The 18,126-nt window shown below is 51.0% G+C and overlaps 1 protein-coding gene across 3 annotated transcripts in view; it reads left to right on the plus strand.

The window, feature by feature from the left end:
- The window catches only part of DDC (dopa decarboxylase), a 97,766-nt gene extending 79,677 nt beyond the window's left edge, over positions 1-18,089 (plus strand). For 2 of the 3 annotated variants that reach the window (XM_068973482.1, XM_068973484.1), the window contains 5 exons: positions 3,550-3,569; positions 5,572-5,670; positions 8,159-8,260; positions 14,480-14,687; positions 17,568-18,089. In XM_068973482.1, coding sequence (XP_068829583.1) covers positions 3,550-3,569; positions 5,572-5,670; positions 8,159-8,260; positions 14,480-14,687; positions 17,568-17,581 — 443 coding nt within the window. In that variant the 3' untranslated portion in view covers positions 17,582-18,089. The remainder of the gene's footprint in view (positions 1-3,549; positions 3,570-5,571; positions 5,671-8,158; positions 8,261-14,479; positions 14,688-17,567) is intronic. The other variant, XM_068973483.1, reaches the window with a different exon arrangement.
- The last annotated feature ends 37 nt before the right edge of the window (positions 18,090-18,126 follow it).

An 18,126-nucleotide genomic window follows, 5' to 3' on the forward strand; every position in this document is an offset into this window, starting at 1 on the left:
TGGCCCTGCTCTTCACCCCTCACACTGCAGCCCCCGAGGCTGGGGCCACGTCCCTCCTGCGGGTTTGGGGGACTCCTCCCCTCACCACTTGGGTCTGGGGCAAATGTCTCGCTGGGCAGGGGGTCCTCCCAGACCTCTCCCTGTGAGCCAGACCCCTCCGCTCAGCCATCTCCCCCATCTCCTCACTGGCCCCTTGTCTGCCACTAGAAACGACGATCCCTGGAGTGGGGGGACTCGCCCTGCTGCTCCTTGACAGGCCAGTGCCCTGGCAACAGCGCTAGGAGGGACTGAGGCTCCCACGTGTCCCCACGTTTGCTTTTCACTTTTATAGACGCTGTTTCATTGGACTTGTGCCAGAGAGCGACCGAAACACATGGGATTTTTTATTTTGAGGACAGAAATTTCTGTCACAAAACAGATAATAGGAAAATAGTAGTCATACCTGGTATATAGACTTTTCAAATGAATTCTTTCATTATAAAAACTGTACATCTGGACAACAGAAAAGAGGTGGGCCGGAAGCGTAACCCTGAACTTAGCCCTCCACCCAGATGTTGATCCTGTTAATATGTGGCTGTTTCTCACCAGTCGTCTTATATGCATTGTTTGGTTTTATTGTTTTTACTATATGCAGATTTAGAGCTGCTCACCCCACTTACATCTTACGTAGTTTAAAGACATAATAGGGAAGGCAATGCCAAAGAACGTTCAAACTACCGCACAATTGCACTCATCATACGCTAGCAAAGTAATGCCCCAAATTCTCCAAGCCAGGCTTCAACAGTACGTGAACTGTGAACTTCTAGATGTTCAAGCTGGATTTAGAAAAGGCAGAGGAACCAGAGATCAAATTGCCAACATCCGTTGGATCATCCAAAAAGCAAGGGAGTTCCAGAAAAACATCTATTTCTGCTTTATTGACTATGCCAAAGCCTTTGACTGTGTGGATCACAGTAAACTGTAGAAAATTCTGAAAGAGATGGGAATACCAGACCACCAGACCTGCCTCTTGAGAAATCTTTAAGCAGATCAAGAAGCAACAATCAGAACTGGACATGGAACAACAGACTGGTTCCTAATCAGGAAAGGAGTAAGTCAAGGCTGTATATTGTCACCATGCTTATTTAACTTCTGTGAAGAGTACATCATGAGAAACGCTGGGCTGGATGAAGCACAAGCTGGAATCAAGATTGCCGGGAGAAATATCAATAACCTCAGATATGCAGATGACACCACCCTTATGGCAGAAAGCGAAGAAGAACTAAAGAGCTTCTTGATGAAAGTGAAAGAGGAGAGTGAAAAAGTTGGCTTAAAACTCAACATTCAGAAAACAAAGATCATGGCATCTAGTCTTATCACTTCATGGCAAATAGATGGGGAAACAGTGGCAGACTGTATTTTTTTAGGCTCCAAAATCACTGCAAATGGTGACTGCAGCCATGAAATTAAAAGACATTGCTCCTTGGAGGAAAAGTTATGACCAACCTAGAGAGCATATTGAAAAACAGAGACATTACTTTGCCAACAAAGATCCATCTAGTCAAGGCTATGGTTTTCCCAGTAGTCGTGTATGGATGTGAGAGTTGGACTGTGAAGAAAGCTAAGCGCTGATGAATTGATGCTTTTGAACTGTGGTGTCGGAGAAGACTCTTGAGAGTCCCTTGGACTGCAAGGAGATCCAACCAGTCCATCCTAAAGGAGATCAGTCCTGGATATTCATTGGAAGGACTGATGCTGAAGCTGAAACTCCACCTGGTGCGAAGAACTGACTCATTAGAAAAGACCCTGATGCTGGGAAAGATTGAAGGCAGGAGGAGAAGGGGATGACAGAGGATGATATGGTTGGATGGCATCACCAACTAGATGGACATGAGTTTGAGTAAACTCCAGGAGTTAGTGATGAACAGGGAAGCCTGGCATGCTGCAGTCCATGGGGTCACAAAGAGTCAGACATGACTAAGTGACTGAACTGAACTGAGGCATGTGGGATGTAGTAACTAGTCCACAGTGTAAGTAACACCATCATTGGGACTTGCTGCTGGAGAGGGCTTTAGCATTCTTTATGTTAACAGGAAACACTTGTACTGGGCAGCACCTAACTGGACCAGGTCTTCAGCCAGTCCTTGGGGAAGCAGGTTCTTTGAGACACAGACTCCATCTCTAACCATGTCATTCAGCTATAGAAGCTTCTGATCTGACTCCTCTTCTTTAAAGCTTCTATCACACAGTCCAATAGGATTTTCTGCAATGACGGATGTGTCCTGTAATTCTGTGGTGTCCTGTGTGGCAGACACTAGCCACAGGTGGCTTCTGAGCACTGGCAATGTGGCTGGTGTGACTGAACAGTCGTTTTAGTTTTCTGAATTGTAATTCAGTGTAAACTGACTAGTGACTATCAGGATGGGGCAGGGACCTGAACTTGGAGGTGTTTCATTCATCCTCCTTTACAACATCACCTTCTTACTGGGTGTTTATTACCTGCCAAGTACACTCGTGGGTGCTGTTACCTCTAATGACTGCTGTTGGTGTTTGTTAATGAGTCTGTTCCAAGGGGCATGAAGAGAAGAAAAGCATCATTTGGGAGTTGACTTAAGCTGCGTGACTTGTGGCTTCCGCTCGGGGTACCAGATGAAATGAGGAGGTTGAGCCCTGCAAAATGGCCCTACATGTTCCCCCATTACTATAACTGTTCTATGATCCTAACTGGTATGCTCCTAATCCATCTGGTCTCTCCAGGTGTCAGTTGGGGAGTCCTAACAAGCTGCGATTTTAGATTTTCCTGTTAATGTAAGGCAGACCTGTGCGCCCAGTGGACCACGCACATTTTACCAGTGTGGGTGGAGGGTTGTGGCAGGTCGACAGCCAGGACGACACTGGAGGATTGGGTTCCATCACACAGCTTTCTAATTCCCACCTGATGCCGCGCCCAAGATTCCCACGTGGAGACTCCCGACCGCAAGATTTCTCATCCAGTGTTCTCCCCTATACACCAGCTTTGACTTTACTGCTTTTGGCACAAAAGGAGACCTAAATGCAAGCAAGGCCTTCTTCATAACCCCTGTGAAGCCATTTGAATCCCAGATAATGAAGCCGACTCGGAAGATACTCACTGGGTATTTATTCAGCTCCAGAATCCGGACTAAGAAATGAGAACACAGAGATAAACTCCCATCAAAAGTCTGATTTTTTCACATTCAAATCACTTCTATATCACAAATTCACCTCCCACACATGAATGAATAGATGATGAAGACTTCACAGAATCTGAATGCCAATTTACTCCAGGGCACAGAAGAAATCTCAGATTTCCCTGGTTGTGTAACTGCAGAAAGTGAAATGAGTGGGAATCCACTGCTAATTCCACATTTCCTCTTGTGCTGTGCTCTCTGGAACCCCCCCCAAATCTGATACCTTGGGGAATCACCTCAAAGAACACCCAGCCCCTGCCCTCAGTGGTCTTTGGTCTGGTTCAAGAGATGATGGAAAGGAATGAGGCAGGTAGTCGACCAATGTGTCTAATGGTTCCTTTTTTCTCTTTCTCCTTTGCAGGGCTTATCACTGACTATAGGGTAAGTGGGAGGCTTGTCTTCCCAAGTCCAGGTCCGAGGTCATCTAAACTGTGAGTGCTGTGTGGGGGCCGTCCCGGGCTGTCACTCCTCCTGCCTCCCGGTCCTCTTGGAACTACGGTCCCGAAGAGGACACCCTCCAACTGGGTCCTAACTAGCAGTCTGGCCAGGCAGGGGGCAGCTGCACTGAGCCCACTGACAGCAGATCTGAGGTTTGGATGGAATGATGCTGCCCGTGCCCATATTCCTCTGTGAGGCAGAGAAGTATCCTCAGATCGTGTGGGCCCTCGGTCCCACGCTCAGGCTGTGTGCCTGAGCCACCGTCCCCAGGGCAGTGGGAGAACAAGGGTCAGGGGACATCAGAAGGCCACAGATGGCAGCCCTCGTGTCGAGCCTCCTTCTCTAGGCAGGACCACTGTGCTGCTGTGGCACTGCTCTGAGCTGGGAGCAAAACTGGGAATAAAGTGGCTAACAAGACCAGCCCTCTCCTCCCCAGACTTACGTCTGGTCAGGGCTGGGGGAAAGACTGGGTGCACAGGCCTTGCTCCCAGGGAAGCTGGCCCAGTCCTGCCTCAGGCCCCAGAGAGGCAGTGACAGCATTTTAGGGTGACGCTGGAATGAACACAGTTCAGCTGCGTGCATGTTTACTCTCGTGCCATGGAAATTAATTTCCCCTTGCTATCCTTTCCAGTGTTCGACTTCATTCACATTTTAGTTTTTCGGAGGCTGCTGGGGAGTGCAGCGACCTGTAAGCAAGGGACCACGGGGCTCTAGTTAGTTAGTGTCTAGTTAGTTACTCAGTGGGGTGACAGTGGGTTTTCTAAAAAGGCATGTGAGGGTAATTTTTACTAAGACTCCCCAGCAGCTTGCAAACGCACAGCTACATAGAGGACAGCGGGCGTCAGTGGGCACAACTGGGGCTCTCTGGCCTGGCGCATCATTAGCCCCTAGATGCCTGCTTTCTCACGGATAAAACAGAGCTCCTAAGCCCTGTTCCCAGCACGGTTAGGAAGATAAAGTGAGATGGCCTGTGCATCCACACAGTGCCCGCTGTAAACAGCAGTGACACTGCTGGATGCTTCTGAACCTCAGTCTTGGACCCGTGTTTCTCTTTGCAACTCGAGAAGCTTCTGCAGAACCCCTGGTGCTTTCACTGCAGTTCAGAAGTGGGGTGCCATGGCCGGGGGTGCATTCCCTAGAGCAGCAGTGCCCCCAAAGCCTGCTGTGCCCCTCGTGCAGCCACGCTGCACCCCAACCCCGAGTGGCATTGCCCCATGCCCAGCAGGAAGTCCGTCTCTGGGCTCTGTGGGCTGCCCATGGAGAACGAAGATGGAGAGAAACCCCCTGTGCCCCTCATCTCCTTTAGAAGCTCCAATAGGAAGTGGCCATGTAAAAATCAGGATGTTTTTATCCTTATCTTCCCAAATGTCCCTGCACCCTGTCCCCTCTGTGTCCACTCCTGCTCGCTTTGGTACCTTGACAACCATTGGAGAGTGTCACACCCGGGCAGCTGACAAACGCAGGAAAACTCAGGAAGGCTCGCGTGATGTCCCGCATGTTCCATGGCGGCCTGTGAGACAGGAAGAAGATGCACGTTGCTCTAGAGAAGGGGTGTCACCGGGCATGCGCAGCAGAGGGCGTGGGGATCTGCAGCGCCCTTCTTGTTTCCTGTAGGCAGAGGAATCAGTGAACTTTCCCCTCCCACCCCTCCTGGGTTGTAGGCCCGAGGGGCAGGGCCACACTCCCCCATCCGCTCACAGTGGCATCTGAGCCCGACACTGGTCTGGTCCCTGCGCGCACTCCGCAGACATCTCGGAGCTTTGTAAAGAGAGCTTCTGGCTGCACCGCTCACTCCCCTGCTGTCAGCTTTGCTCTTGTGGCAGCCAGAGGGTTGGTCTCCAGGGAACTAACTGCCTTCAGGAGAAACAAGCTAGTCCATGAGTCGAAAAGGAAGCCAGTCCTTGGCACAGTCCTCACCGAGCTTCCGTCTTGTGTCTGATTTCAGCACTGGCAGCTGCCGCTGGGCCGGAGGTTCCGCTCTTTGAAGATGTGGTTTGTTTTTAGGATGTACGGAGTCAAGGGACTGCAGGCCTATATCCGCAAGGTGAGTCTGCTGTCATTATTGATCCAGCTGACGTTAGGGAGGTCTTAGACCTGAGAAATGAAGTAAGACGTTGTCAAGCAGGGCACGGGAAACTGAGCGACTCAGCACAGCACAGCGCAGTGTGCGTAAGTGAACGTGGCTCAGTCGTGTCCGACTCTGTGCGACCCCACGGACCGCAGCCCGCCAGGCTCCTCCATCCACGGGATTCTCCAGGCAAGAGTACTGGGGTGGCCATTCCCTGCTCCACGAGCAGTATGTGTACCCTGCTCTTTCCCTTTTTTAAGCAACTGAGGAAGCAGGCCAGCGGAGACCCACTCACTTAGCTGGCTGTGGACGGCCTGCCAGCTTCCAGCCGGTCCTCCCGTGCTGGCGTCCTCAGCTGCGGCGCCACCCTGACGGGGGCCCTCAGGCGGCAGGGGAGCGGGGCAGCCCTGCAGACGCTCGCTTTGGGGGCGGCGCCGGGCAGCTGCGGGCAGGGCGAATGGCTCCAGGCCCCTCCCTGTGGCAGAGCGCGCGGAGCGGGCGGCGGCTCGGGCCCCCGCGGCGCCACGCACACCGGCACCCATCCAGCTCAGGAGGCTGCTGGGGGGCTCTAAAGGGTCTGGGCGTCTCTGTGCGAAGAGAGCGGGGAAAGGACATGCAAGCGGGCCCATGAGTTCTCCCGTGGGGAGCCTGTGCGCAGAAGCTGAATGAGGATTCAGCTGCTCTGGGGAAAGAAGGCGAAGCACAAGTAGTTCATCTCACGAGGGTGATTCCTGCTGGAAGCTCCGGGAAGCAAGCGCTTCGTGTTTCCCTGAGGGGGACCGACCCTGCCCTCCTAGGAGGCAGATACATCCCGGCAGGTGTCCAGCTCCCCAGGACCCAGCGTGAGGGGATCCCCTGCCAGCAGTCTCTGGAGCCCTCTAGTGGCGGCAGATTCATCACCGCCTGGGGACCCCTCATGGAAACGGTGGTGTTTCTCATACATGTGGAATCTAGAAAAAGGGCACAGAGGAACCTATTTGCAGGGCAGGAATAGAGATACAGACAGAGGACACAGTGGGGAGAGGGGAGGAGGGCACGAATTGGGAGATTAGGACTGAGAGACACACACTACCACGTGTGGAATAGACAGCTAGTGGGAAGCTGCTGCACAGCGCAGGGAGCTCAGCTCAGTGCTCTGCGATGGCCTGGAGGCGTGGGCTGCAAGGGAGGGGGGCTCCGGAGGGAGAGGAGATGTGTACACATATGGCTGATTCACTGTGCTTTACAGCAGACACTAACACAACGTTGTGAAGCAGCTATATTCCAAAAAAAAATAAATGACGTTTCTGTCCCAACACTTTGAGCAATGCGATCTCTGCTCAGATGCTCCCTGGGCACCTGTCAGTGAGCCCCACACTGGATTCCGGGGTTCAGGATGAGCTCCATGGGCGCTGAGACCTGGGTGAGCTGGTTCTCAGATCATGTACTGTGTGAACCAGCTCTTGGTCTCTGTAAACACCTCCATGTTTAGTACAGGCTGGTTCGGGGAGAGGCGGCAGCCTGGGGCTGATGAGGGTCTCACTGTGGCAGCAGATGCTGTGGAATAACAAACAGCTGCAGAGAGGGAGCTCTGGTGCTGGGCAACTGCGTTAGAACCAGCCTCAGTCTCCTGGTCTGCAGAATGGGCATGATTGTGGTGTTATTGGGCTTCCCAGGTGGCGCTAATGATAAAGAATCCACCTGTCAATGCGGGAGGTACAGGTTAGATCCATGAGTCTGGAAGATCCCTTGGAGGAAGAAATGGCAATCCACTCCAATACTCCAGTATCCTTGCCTGGAGAATCCTATGGACAGAAGAGCCTGGCGGGCTGAGGTCCATGGGGTCACAAAGAGTTGGACTCGACGGAAGTGACTGAGCACGCCCCTGCACCATGGGCCAGCACCAGGACAGGACGGGGAAGTGCCCGGCTCCCCAGCTGATGTTGTCCGCTGTCTCTCTTCAAAAGTGTGTGTGTGCTTGTGCTCAGCTGTGACCGAGTCTTTGCAGCCCTATAAACTGCGGCCTGCCAGGCTCCTCTGTCCGTGGGATTCTCCAGGCACGATACTGGAGTGGTTGCCACACCCTCCTCCAGAGATCTTCCCATCCCAGGGACCGAACCCAGGCCTCTTCCATCTCCCGCATTGGCAGGTGTGTTCTTTACCACTAGTGCCACCTCTCTTCTGAAAAGTTTAAATCCCTCCTGGCAACATTTAGCCTAAAATTCTAAAAGATGTGATGAACACGGTCCTCTGAACAGAAGATGACAAGAGGTGTTTTTCTGAAGATGGTGGCCCCTTTCCCCTGGTAGCAAGTTTCTCACCCTCTGTGGGGACAGCCAGGACATGGGTGACATCAATGCTGGAAGAAAATGGCTAAAGCATAGTCATGAGTTCCAGATGCGTGGTCTGATGCTGTTCTCTAGGTGGTGAAGTTCTGAAACAAGTCGTGACAAAAGACTCAGACAGATGTCCCTTCCCTTTCCAGCACGTCCAGCTAGCCCATGCATTTGAGGCATTGGTGCGCCAGGACTCCCGCTTTGAAATCTGTGCAGAAGTCACTCTGGGACTGGTCTGTTTCCGGCTAAAGGTATGTCTAAGTTGACTTCATTGTCTGCGTTTTCTTGACTGGAAAGAGAGGAAGCGGTCATTCATTACATCCATCCATACATCGACTGAGCTCCCCAGAGACCTTGCATTGCTCCCCACCAGTTCTCCAGGCTGCTGGTCCCAGCTCCCGAGTCTGACTTCCCGCAACCCCCGCCCTTCTCCAGGGCACTCAGACTCCCTGCCCGTGTGTGCCTGGTGTGAGGATGCTGGCCATTTCCCCATCAACCCAGCCGTGCCACGGGGATCCTTGAAGGGCTGACCCATGCGTGGGCTCACCGGCCCAAGCATGGTCCCTGGACCAGCACCTGGGAGCCTGTGAGGAGCCAGTCTTGGCTCACTTGGGACCCGCTGACTTGACCCTGTATGCCCCCCAGCTGCTGGTGCAATAGGGGTTTGAGGGACGCTGTTCCCTGGGGTTATGTCTTTCTGCTGTCTGAGGGAATCAGCCACCTTTGGTGACAATCACAACCATGTTTTCCACAGGCCCCAAGGGGCACTGCTCACACAGACCCTTATCAACTAGCCTCGTGTGGAAGAAGCCATTAGCTTAGCTCTAATGCCCTGACCACTCTCTGGCGAGCTTTCCATTTGCAGAGTCAACTCTGTGTCAGAAAGGTGAGAAACTTGCTACCAGGTCTCCATGTCCAAGTCCACAAAGGGAGGCAGGAGAAGGCACCATGGTCTCAGTCGCATTGTCACGGTGCTGCCCATCCAAACGTGGCCATGGGCTTCCCCTTCCCTCCCCACACCGATTCCGCAGGATTTGAGGGCTGGTGAGAACCGCACATGGGAAAACCGAGAGGCGACAGAGTAGAGTCCTGACAGGAGAGCTGGCAGGGAGATGTGAGCCTCACACAGTAACACCTGAGCACAGGGAGAGCATCACACACACACCTGAGCACAGGAGGGAGAGCATCACACACACACCTGAACAAAGGAGGGAGAGCATCACAGACACCTGAGCACAGGAGGAGAGCATCACACACACACCTGAGCACAGGAGGGAGAGCATCTCACAGAGACACGTGAGCACAGAGGGAGACCATAACATAGATACCTGAGCACAGGAGGGCAGACCATCACACAGACACCTGACCACAGGAGGAGAGCATCACACACACACCTGAGCACAGGAGGGAGAGCATCACAGACACCTGAGCACAAGAGGACAGAGCATCACAGAGACACCTGAGCACAGGAGGGCAGAGCATCACACACACACCTGAGCACAGGAGGGAGAGCATCACACACACACCTGAGCACAGGAGGGAGAGCATCACACACACACCTGAGCACAGGAGGGAGAGCATCTCACAGAGACACGTGAACACAGAGGGAGACCATAACATAGATACCTGAGCACAGGAGGGCAGAGCATCACACAGACACCTGACCACAGGAGGAGAGCATCACACACACACCTGAGCACAGGAGGGAGAGCATCACAGACACCTGAGCACAGGAGGGAGAGCATCACACACACACCTGAGCACAGGAGGGAGAGCATCTCACAGAGACACGTGAGCACAGAGGGAGACCATAACATAGATACCTGAGCACAGGAGGGCAGAGCATCACACAGACACCTGACCACAGGAGGAGAGCATCACACACACACCTGAGCACAGGAGGGAGAGCATCACAGACACATGAATACAGGAGGGCGGAGCATCTCACACACACCTGAACAAAGGAGGGAGAGCATCTCATACACACCTGAGCACAGGAGGGAGAGCATCACACACACACCTGAACAAAGGAGGGAGAGCATCACAGACACCTGAGCACAGGAGGAGAGCATCACACACACACCTGAGCTCAGGAGGGAGAGCATCTCACAGAGACACGTGAGCACAGAGGGAGACCATAACCAGATACCTGAGCACAGGAGGGCAGAGCATCACACACACACCTGAGCACAGGAGGGAGAGCATCACACACACACCTGAGCACAGGAGGGAGAGCATCTCACAGAGACACGTGAGCACAGAGGGAGACCATAACATAGATACCTGAGCACAGGAGGGCAGAGCATCACACAGACACCTGAGGAGGAGAGCATCACACACACACCTGAGCACAGGAGGGAGAGCATCTCACAGAGACACGTGAGCACAGAGGGAGACCATAACATAGATACCTGAGCACAGGAGGGCAGAGCATCACACACACACCTGAGACAGGAAGGTAGAGCATCACAGACACCTGAGTACAGGAGGGAGAGCATCACACAGACACCTGAGCACAGGAGGGAGAGCATCACAGACACCTGAGCACAGGAGGGCAGAGCATCACACACACACCTGAACAAAGGAGGGAGAGCATCTCATACACACCTGAGCACAGGAGGGAGAGCATGTCACACACACCTGAGCAGAGGAGGGCAGAGCATCACAGGCACCTGAGCACAGGAGGGCAGAGCATCTCACACAGACACCTGAGCACAGGAAGGAGAAAATCTCACAGACACCTGAGCACAGGAGGGAGAGCATCACAGACAGCTGAGCGCAGGAGGGAGAGGATCTCACACAGACACCTGAGCGCAGGAGGGAGAGCATCACAGACACCTGAGCACAGGAGGGCAGAGCATCACACACACACCTGAGCACAGGAGGGCAGAGCATCACACACACACCTGAACACAGGAGGGAGAGCATCACAGACACCTGAGCACAAGAGGGCAGAGCATCACACAGAGACACGTGAGCACAGAGGAGACCATAACATAGATACCTGAGCACAGGAGGGAGAGTATCTCACACACACCTGAGCACAGGAGGGAGAGCATCTCACACACACCTGAGCAGAGGAGAGAGAGCATCACACACACCTGAGCACAGGAGAGAGAGCATCTCACACACCTGAGCACAGGAGGGAGAGCATCTCACACACCTGAGCACAGGAGGGAGAGCATCTCACACACACCTGAGCAGAGGAGGCAGAACATCACAGACACCTGAGCTCAGAAGGGCAGACGTCTCCTCTGGTGCTAGGAGCAGGGCCCCACAGGGTGACCAGAGGGGTGATTCTGTCTGCGCTGGTGTTGGCAGCCAGTATGCCTGATGTGTTTGCCATCATGCAGTTGTTTTTGTTTTTACTGCCAGTGTTCTTGAAGGATTTTAATTTTTTTAGTTTTTAGCAGTTTTGTTGAGATATCATCCGCATACTATACTCTCTGTCCATATAAAGTATCCATTTCAGTGATGTCTAGCCTTCCCTGTGGTTGCACGGCCATCCCCACAGCCTAGCTTGAGAACATCTTCATTCTCCCCCAGAGAAGCCCCAGCCCCATCCCTAGGGCCACGGATGTACTTTCTCTCTCTGTGGATCTGTCTGCTCCAGACATTTGTGTTAACGGGATCATCACTGTGCTGGCTTCTGTGACTGGCTTCTTTCAACAAGCATTGTGTTGTCAAAGTCAAGACTTTTATTTTCTCCTCCCCATTTACTTGGGCAAACCTGCCTGCATGTCCCTTCCCGCCCTGGAAGCCTAGGGGCTTCTCAGAAAGTGAAACGTTTCTTCTGTGAAACTCGTTATTTCTATTGTGTGAATCGGTTTCTCCCTGAGGAAGCACGCTGTGCAGGCGTTGTTGCTTGTTTTCTGCTTCGCATCTGCTATCTTGCTATGCTTTTTTTTGCCGTGTTGCCGTCGGCTCTGGATGTCAAGTCTCTGCTGCTGCTACTGTTCTTACACCTCAGACTGTTTTCTGTCTTTGCCTCTGTTTAGTAGAAAACAAACGTTGTCCGATCCATTTGAAAATAGTGAGCAAAGTTTTCCTGAGTTGCTTGCTTTTATTTCCTGCGTTTGGCACTTTCAGGCATTTGCTCTTCCGTTACGTCTTCCTGGTGAAGCTCCATCCTTTCAAACCATCATTTCCTCCTTCTCACCCTCATCCTGGAGCGGAACAGGCCCTGGCTGGATCTGGTGCGCAGCAGCAGTTCCTAGGTGGCCTTGGGCCCACACGCTGTCCACAGGCCACTGCGCATAGCCTCACGCCAGTCGGCGGCCTGCAGACTCTGCAGAGACGTGAGGCCCGGGTCCCGCCTCCGGCCGACCAGGACTTTTCTCTTCCCACTGTCTCCCTGCTCTCAAGATGGAGCAAGAAGAGTACAGTCTACCACAGTCACGTGACCCAGGACGCTGGCCCCACGTGCAGGCCCTCCACGTCAACCAGGAAGCGTGTGGGGCTGGAGTCACTGCCTGGGGACAGAACGAAGGCTGAGAGGTGGGCGGGGATGAGAAGGGGAACCGGACCGACCAGACGGGAGGGGCACGGCCCCCAGTCTGTAACGCATTTCCCCCATGTGGTCCTCTCGGTGTGCGGTGCGGGCCCCCGGCCCCCTGTCCAAGGCTGGTGGGCTGCTCCCCTCCAGAGGGGGGCCACGGATGGCCCCTTGGTCCATAGTTCGAGGACAGTTTTCCAAGACTCTAGCCAGAAGCTGACTATCACGCTTCATTTTCTACACAGCAGTTGCCTACATAGGAAGGAGTTCCCATTCCGTGGATGCATTCACTGAGTTTAGTCTGTATGTAGGTTTAGTGAAATTGGCCTAGGCACCCAACTAACACAGTCGGCTATAGAGTACTGTACTGTAATAAGTTTGTAACTTTTCACACAAATATTACATTAAAAATAAACAAAAAATAGAGAAAACCTTTTTAATCTCATAGTACAGTACCTTGAACAGCACCGTAGGACCAGGTGTAGCACCGCTGCTTTTATGCTTGCTTCCAGACTTCCTGGGCATGAAACAAAGATACCTCCCTACTGCACTCTGATCCCCTGGAGAAGGGAAAGCCTACCCACTCCAGTATTCTGGCCTGGAGAGTTCCATGGGCTGTATAGTCCATGGGGTCGCAGAGAGTCGGACACGAGTGAGCGACCTTCACTTCACTCACCTACTGCGCTGTAACCACGACTGTGCAGCAAAGGACCTGAGAGCACAGCCTGCAGAGCACGCGGGTGCGTGACACGGCGCACCAGACACGCTAACGTGGGTGGACATGAGAACGCACTCTCTCATCTTGGAAATTTCACAACTTCAAGCTTCGTGTCCAGGAGACTTACTTTATTGTGAGATTTCTTCTGTATGTTTCCATTCCCTGGTGCCATTATACAGTTCTGCTGTTTCAGCTCATCAGTTCAGTTCAGTTCAGTCGCTTAGTCGTGTCCGACTCCTTGCGATCCCATGAACCGCAGCACTCCAGGCCTCCCTGTCCGTCACCAACTCCCGGAGTCCACCCAAACCCATGTGCATTGAGTCAGTGATGCCATCCAACCATCTCATCCTCTGTCATCCCTTTCTCCTCCTGCCCTCAATCTTTCTCAGCATCAGGGTCTTCTCAAATGAGTCAGCTCTTTGCAGGTGGCCAAAGTATTGGAGTTTCAGCTTCAGCATCAGTCCTTCCAATGAACACCCAGGACTGATCTTTAGGATGGACTGGTTGGATCTCCTTGCAGTCCAAGGGACTCTCAAGAGTCTTCTCCAACACCACAGTTCAAAAGCATCAATTATTTGGCACTCATCTTTCTTCACAGTCCAACTCTCACACCCATACATGACCACTGGAAAAACCATAGCCTTGACTAGATGAACCTTTGTTGACAAAGTAATGTCTCTGCTTTTTAATATGCTGTCTAGGTTGGTCGTAACTTTCCTTCTAAGGAGTAAGCATCTTTTAATTTCATGGCTGCAGTCACCATCTGCAGTGATTTTGGAGCCCAGAAAAATAAAGTCAGCCACTGTTTCCCCATCTATTTGCATGAAGTGATGAGACCGGATGCCATGATCTTAGTTTTCTGAAGGTTGAGCCTTAAGCCAACTTTTTCATTCTCCTCTTTCACTTTCATCAACTTTCTGCCATAAGAGTGGTGCCATCTGCGTATCTGAGGTTATTGATAAACTTATCAACTTACAGGTGACATGTCTAGGAAGCTTCGTTTTCTCTCTGTAAACCTGGGTCACAGAAGGCTGGCCTTTTGGCAGCACCGGAACAGCAGGAATTGTGCAGGGAAGGCAGCCCTCTCTTGGGCCCACGTCACGGTTACTTAGCTGAGCTTTTTATGACTGCAAATGGAAGGCCTGTGGTGAGGTGGTTCTCCCACTGACCTGGGACTGTATCACCCAACACCTACCTGGCTTCGTGTTGCATGTTTGAGCGTCCAAAGATTCGAGTACTGCCTTTCTCAATCTGCAGGGTTCCAACAAACTGAATGAAGCTCTTCTGGAAAGCATAAACAGTGCCAAAAAAATCCACTTGGTCCCTTGTTCCCTGAGAGACCGGTTTGTGCTGCGCTTTGCCATCTGCTCACGCACAGTGGAGCTGGCCCACGTGCAGCTGGCCTGGGAGCACATCCAGGAGATGGCAGCCGCGGTGTTAAAAGCACAGGGGGAGGAGAAGGCAGGTAAGCCGCCCTGTGGGGCCGAATTCCCTCCACCCCAAAGAGAGGGAGAGAGAACTAGCCCTGTCTGGTCTGGAGAAGTGGAGGGAACGTACCACATGGGGAGTCTTTAGAAGCTTCGATAGATTTCTACTTTGCACTCTTTTATTTGAGACTGTCAGTCATACATCTCTGTAATATCCCCTCAGCTTTCTTTAGTGTTCCCCCCAACTTACAATCGTAGCAACTTATAAACTGGCAAATGGTAGATAAATGAAAATGGGTGAAAACACTCAAAAAGGAGTCTTGACATGACTGCTGGTTTGCTGTCAGGAGGACCAAGTTCATGTTGATTTAGAGAAAGAAAAGGTTAAACTATTGTGCATCAGTTATAGAAACCCTAAAGACAGTGGGCAGGTGACTTGTAAGAAAAGCATCTGCACAAACACAGCATTGACAACAAGTTGGAATGATGTCTGTTGAACTGCAAGGATCTTTAGAGCGTTGGCATTAGGTTATTTTCTGAATGTCATTCCATTGGAGTTTTTACAGCACCTTGATTTCTTCATTTTTCCTTTTGCCCCACTTGGGGGAAGTAGGTGGTAAGAGCTTCTGCTTTTCTTTCTTTTTTATATTAAACAAGTAAGATTTATATCTCTCTGAAAAGAGCACTTCATGGGGTTGCAAACAGTTGGACACCACTGAACAACTGAACTGAACTGAAAAAGAGTTTAAAGAAAGGCAGTCAAGGGGCAAGAGTCGGGTTTCAAGAATCATCAGGATCCCAGGATCCTTCCTTCTTGCTTCCCTGCTATTTTTAGCATCAACATAGAACATCTGTCTTATGGCCCAAAATGGTTGTTCATGCTCCAGCCATTGCATCCTCATTCCAACTTTTCTTTCTTTCTTTTTCTGCTTTATGCCCATCTGTCATCATCCACCGGGGATGGAAAACCTAAATGTGTGATGGAATTTGTTTGCTGAGCACATACAACTTGATCTTCTGGGCTCTTAATTTTAACTATGAGTACCTGAGATATTAATACTATAGTGCAGTGGTCCTCAACCTCTAGGATCTAATGCCTGATGATCTGAAGTGGAGCTAATATAATAATTATACAAATAAGGTCCACAATAAATGAAACACATTTGAATCATCCTTAAACCATCCCCCACAAATGGTTGGTGGAAAAATGTTCCTTGGCAAAACCAGTTCCCAGTGCTGAAAAGGTTAGGGACTACTGTGTAGTGCTCAAAAAATCAGAAGTTACATATTGCATTTTATTTATGTGAGAGCTCCATCCCAGGCTTCTGGCCCAAGAGGTCAGAGACCCCTCTGTCAGGGTGTGTCCTGAAATATCAGGTCCTTTTCCTGGCTCGGCAAACCCCTTTCCTAAAGGACTGCTGCTCATAAGCTGAGGGATCACCCTTCAGGGAGCAACACCCCAGTTAGAGCTTGAGCATCTCGGGAAGGTGTTGGGAAGAGGCCTATAGCTCCAGATTATTCCACTGCTCCACAATAAGCATCTCTGTGTGTGGTGGGGGTGTGTATGTGGGGGAAATAAGATAAATTCAAAACAAAACCACACAGGCAAACACTCTAGAGGAACATTTCTGCGACTCTATGTTTGTGTATCTTATTCCCCTATGCCTGGAACAGCACAGGAGACTGTAGCTCAGAAAACTCATCTGAAACAGAGGCAGGTCTCTGATAGAAGTAACAGTTACTCTGGAGTTAATATGCGTGTGTGCTTCAGTCATGTCCAACTCTTTGCGACCCCAGGGACTGTAGCCTGCCAGGCTTCTCTGTCCACGGGGACTCTCCAGGCAAGAATACTGGAGTGGGTTGCCACGCCCTCCTCCAGGGGATCTTCCCTCCGGGGACTGAACCCAGGTCTCCGGTCTCTTGCACAGGCAGGCGGAATCTTTTCCACTAGCGCCGCCTGGGAGGCCCATGTGGAGTTGTTACTTGTTGTTTAGTTACTAAATCACGTCCGGCTCTGTGACCCCCTGGACTGCAGCTTCCCTGTCCTTCACTACACTTGCCATCAATTCCAAAGGTAACAGAAAGGAAAAATTTTTTAAATGGAGGATACAGTAGTAAATCCCAATGCATATAGGTTTTAGTCAGATTAATTAGAGTGATGAAAATCTTAATACCTTGGTTTTACTTGTGCTTATGTTAACGTGCTCAGCCGTGTCTGACTGTTTGTGATCCCCATGGGCTTCAGTGCATCATGTGCCTCTGTGCATGGGATGCTCCAGGCAAGAATACTGGAGTGGGTTGCCATGCCCTCCTCCAGTGGGTCTTCCCAACCCAAGGATCAATCCCCTGTCTCCTGCGTTGGCAGGCAGATTCTTTACCACTGAGTCAAGGCTGAAGCCCCTTGTGCTTATGTAAGTTTATATCAAATGTAATGGTCACAGTTCTCAAGGAAAGAAGGAAGTACCCTATTTTACATAAGGTAGGAAATGGGGCCAAGACTCTAGCTGACATTAATAAAATGTATCATAGAGAAGGGGCTTCCCAGGTGATTCAGTGGTAAAAATCTGCTTGTTAGTGCAGGAGACACGGGTTTGATCCCTGGGTCAGGAAGATCCCTTGGAGAAGGAAATGTCAACCCACTCCAGTATTCTTGCCCAGGAAATCCAACGGACAGAGAAACCTGGTGGGCTATGGTCCATGGGGTTGCAAAAGAGTCAGACATAACTTTGCAACAAAACAACAACAATCATAGAGAAGCCAGATTGGCAATAAAAGCTAATTTCTTCCAGTTCAAACTCTTTTCTATTTCACAGATGGAGAAAGTATATTCCTTCTCTGTGTTCCAGGGAGGAGTATACAAAATTCTTTCACATTTTTAAAACATAGCCATATGCTCCTGTTCTTTTTTTCTCCTGTAGAGATCAAAAATTGAAATTATCTGAAGACTGGGATGAGAGGAAACTGTATCAGCCCAGCTCCTTGGAACCCAGCCTGTATGTGGCACAAGCTTCTCCAGTTCAGTTCAGTGGCTCCGTCGTATCTGACTGTTTGTGACCCCATGGACTGCAGCACGCCAGGCTTTATCATCCATCACCAACTCCCAGAGTTTACTCAAACTCATGTCCATCAAGCCAGTGATGCCATCCAGCCATCTCATCCTCTGTCATCCCCTTTTCCTCCTGCCTTCAATCTTTCCCCAGAGTTATCCAGAAAGAATCCCGTGATTGCACCTTTTCAGCCACTCATCAATGAAGAAATATTATGTGCTACGAGTTAACCTCAGTGAATATAGCTTTTATTCATTATTTGGCTCTGACTTCTGTTGATTAAAAAATCATATGTTTCTATGCCTTTGAAGTTGTCAGTGGGGTAAAGCCTTATTGAAATATCGTCCAGGGTGATCTATGATTATGGGATTTATACCCGTGGCATTTAAATTGTTCTGTCATGTGGCTTAATGCTTAATAAACAATGTGA

The sequence above is a fragment of the Capricornis sumatraensis genome, chromosome 5, assembly GCF_032405125.1.
Source record: "Capricornis sumatraensis isolate serow.1 chromosome 5, serow.2, whole genome shotgun sequence".
Lineage (NCBI taxonomy): Eukaryota > Metazoa > Chordata > Mammalia > Artiodactyla > Bovidae > Capricornis > Capricornis sumatraensis.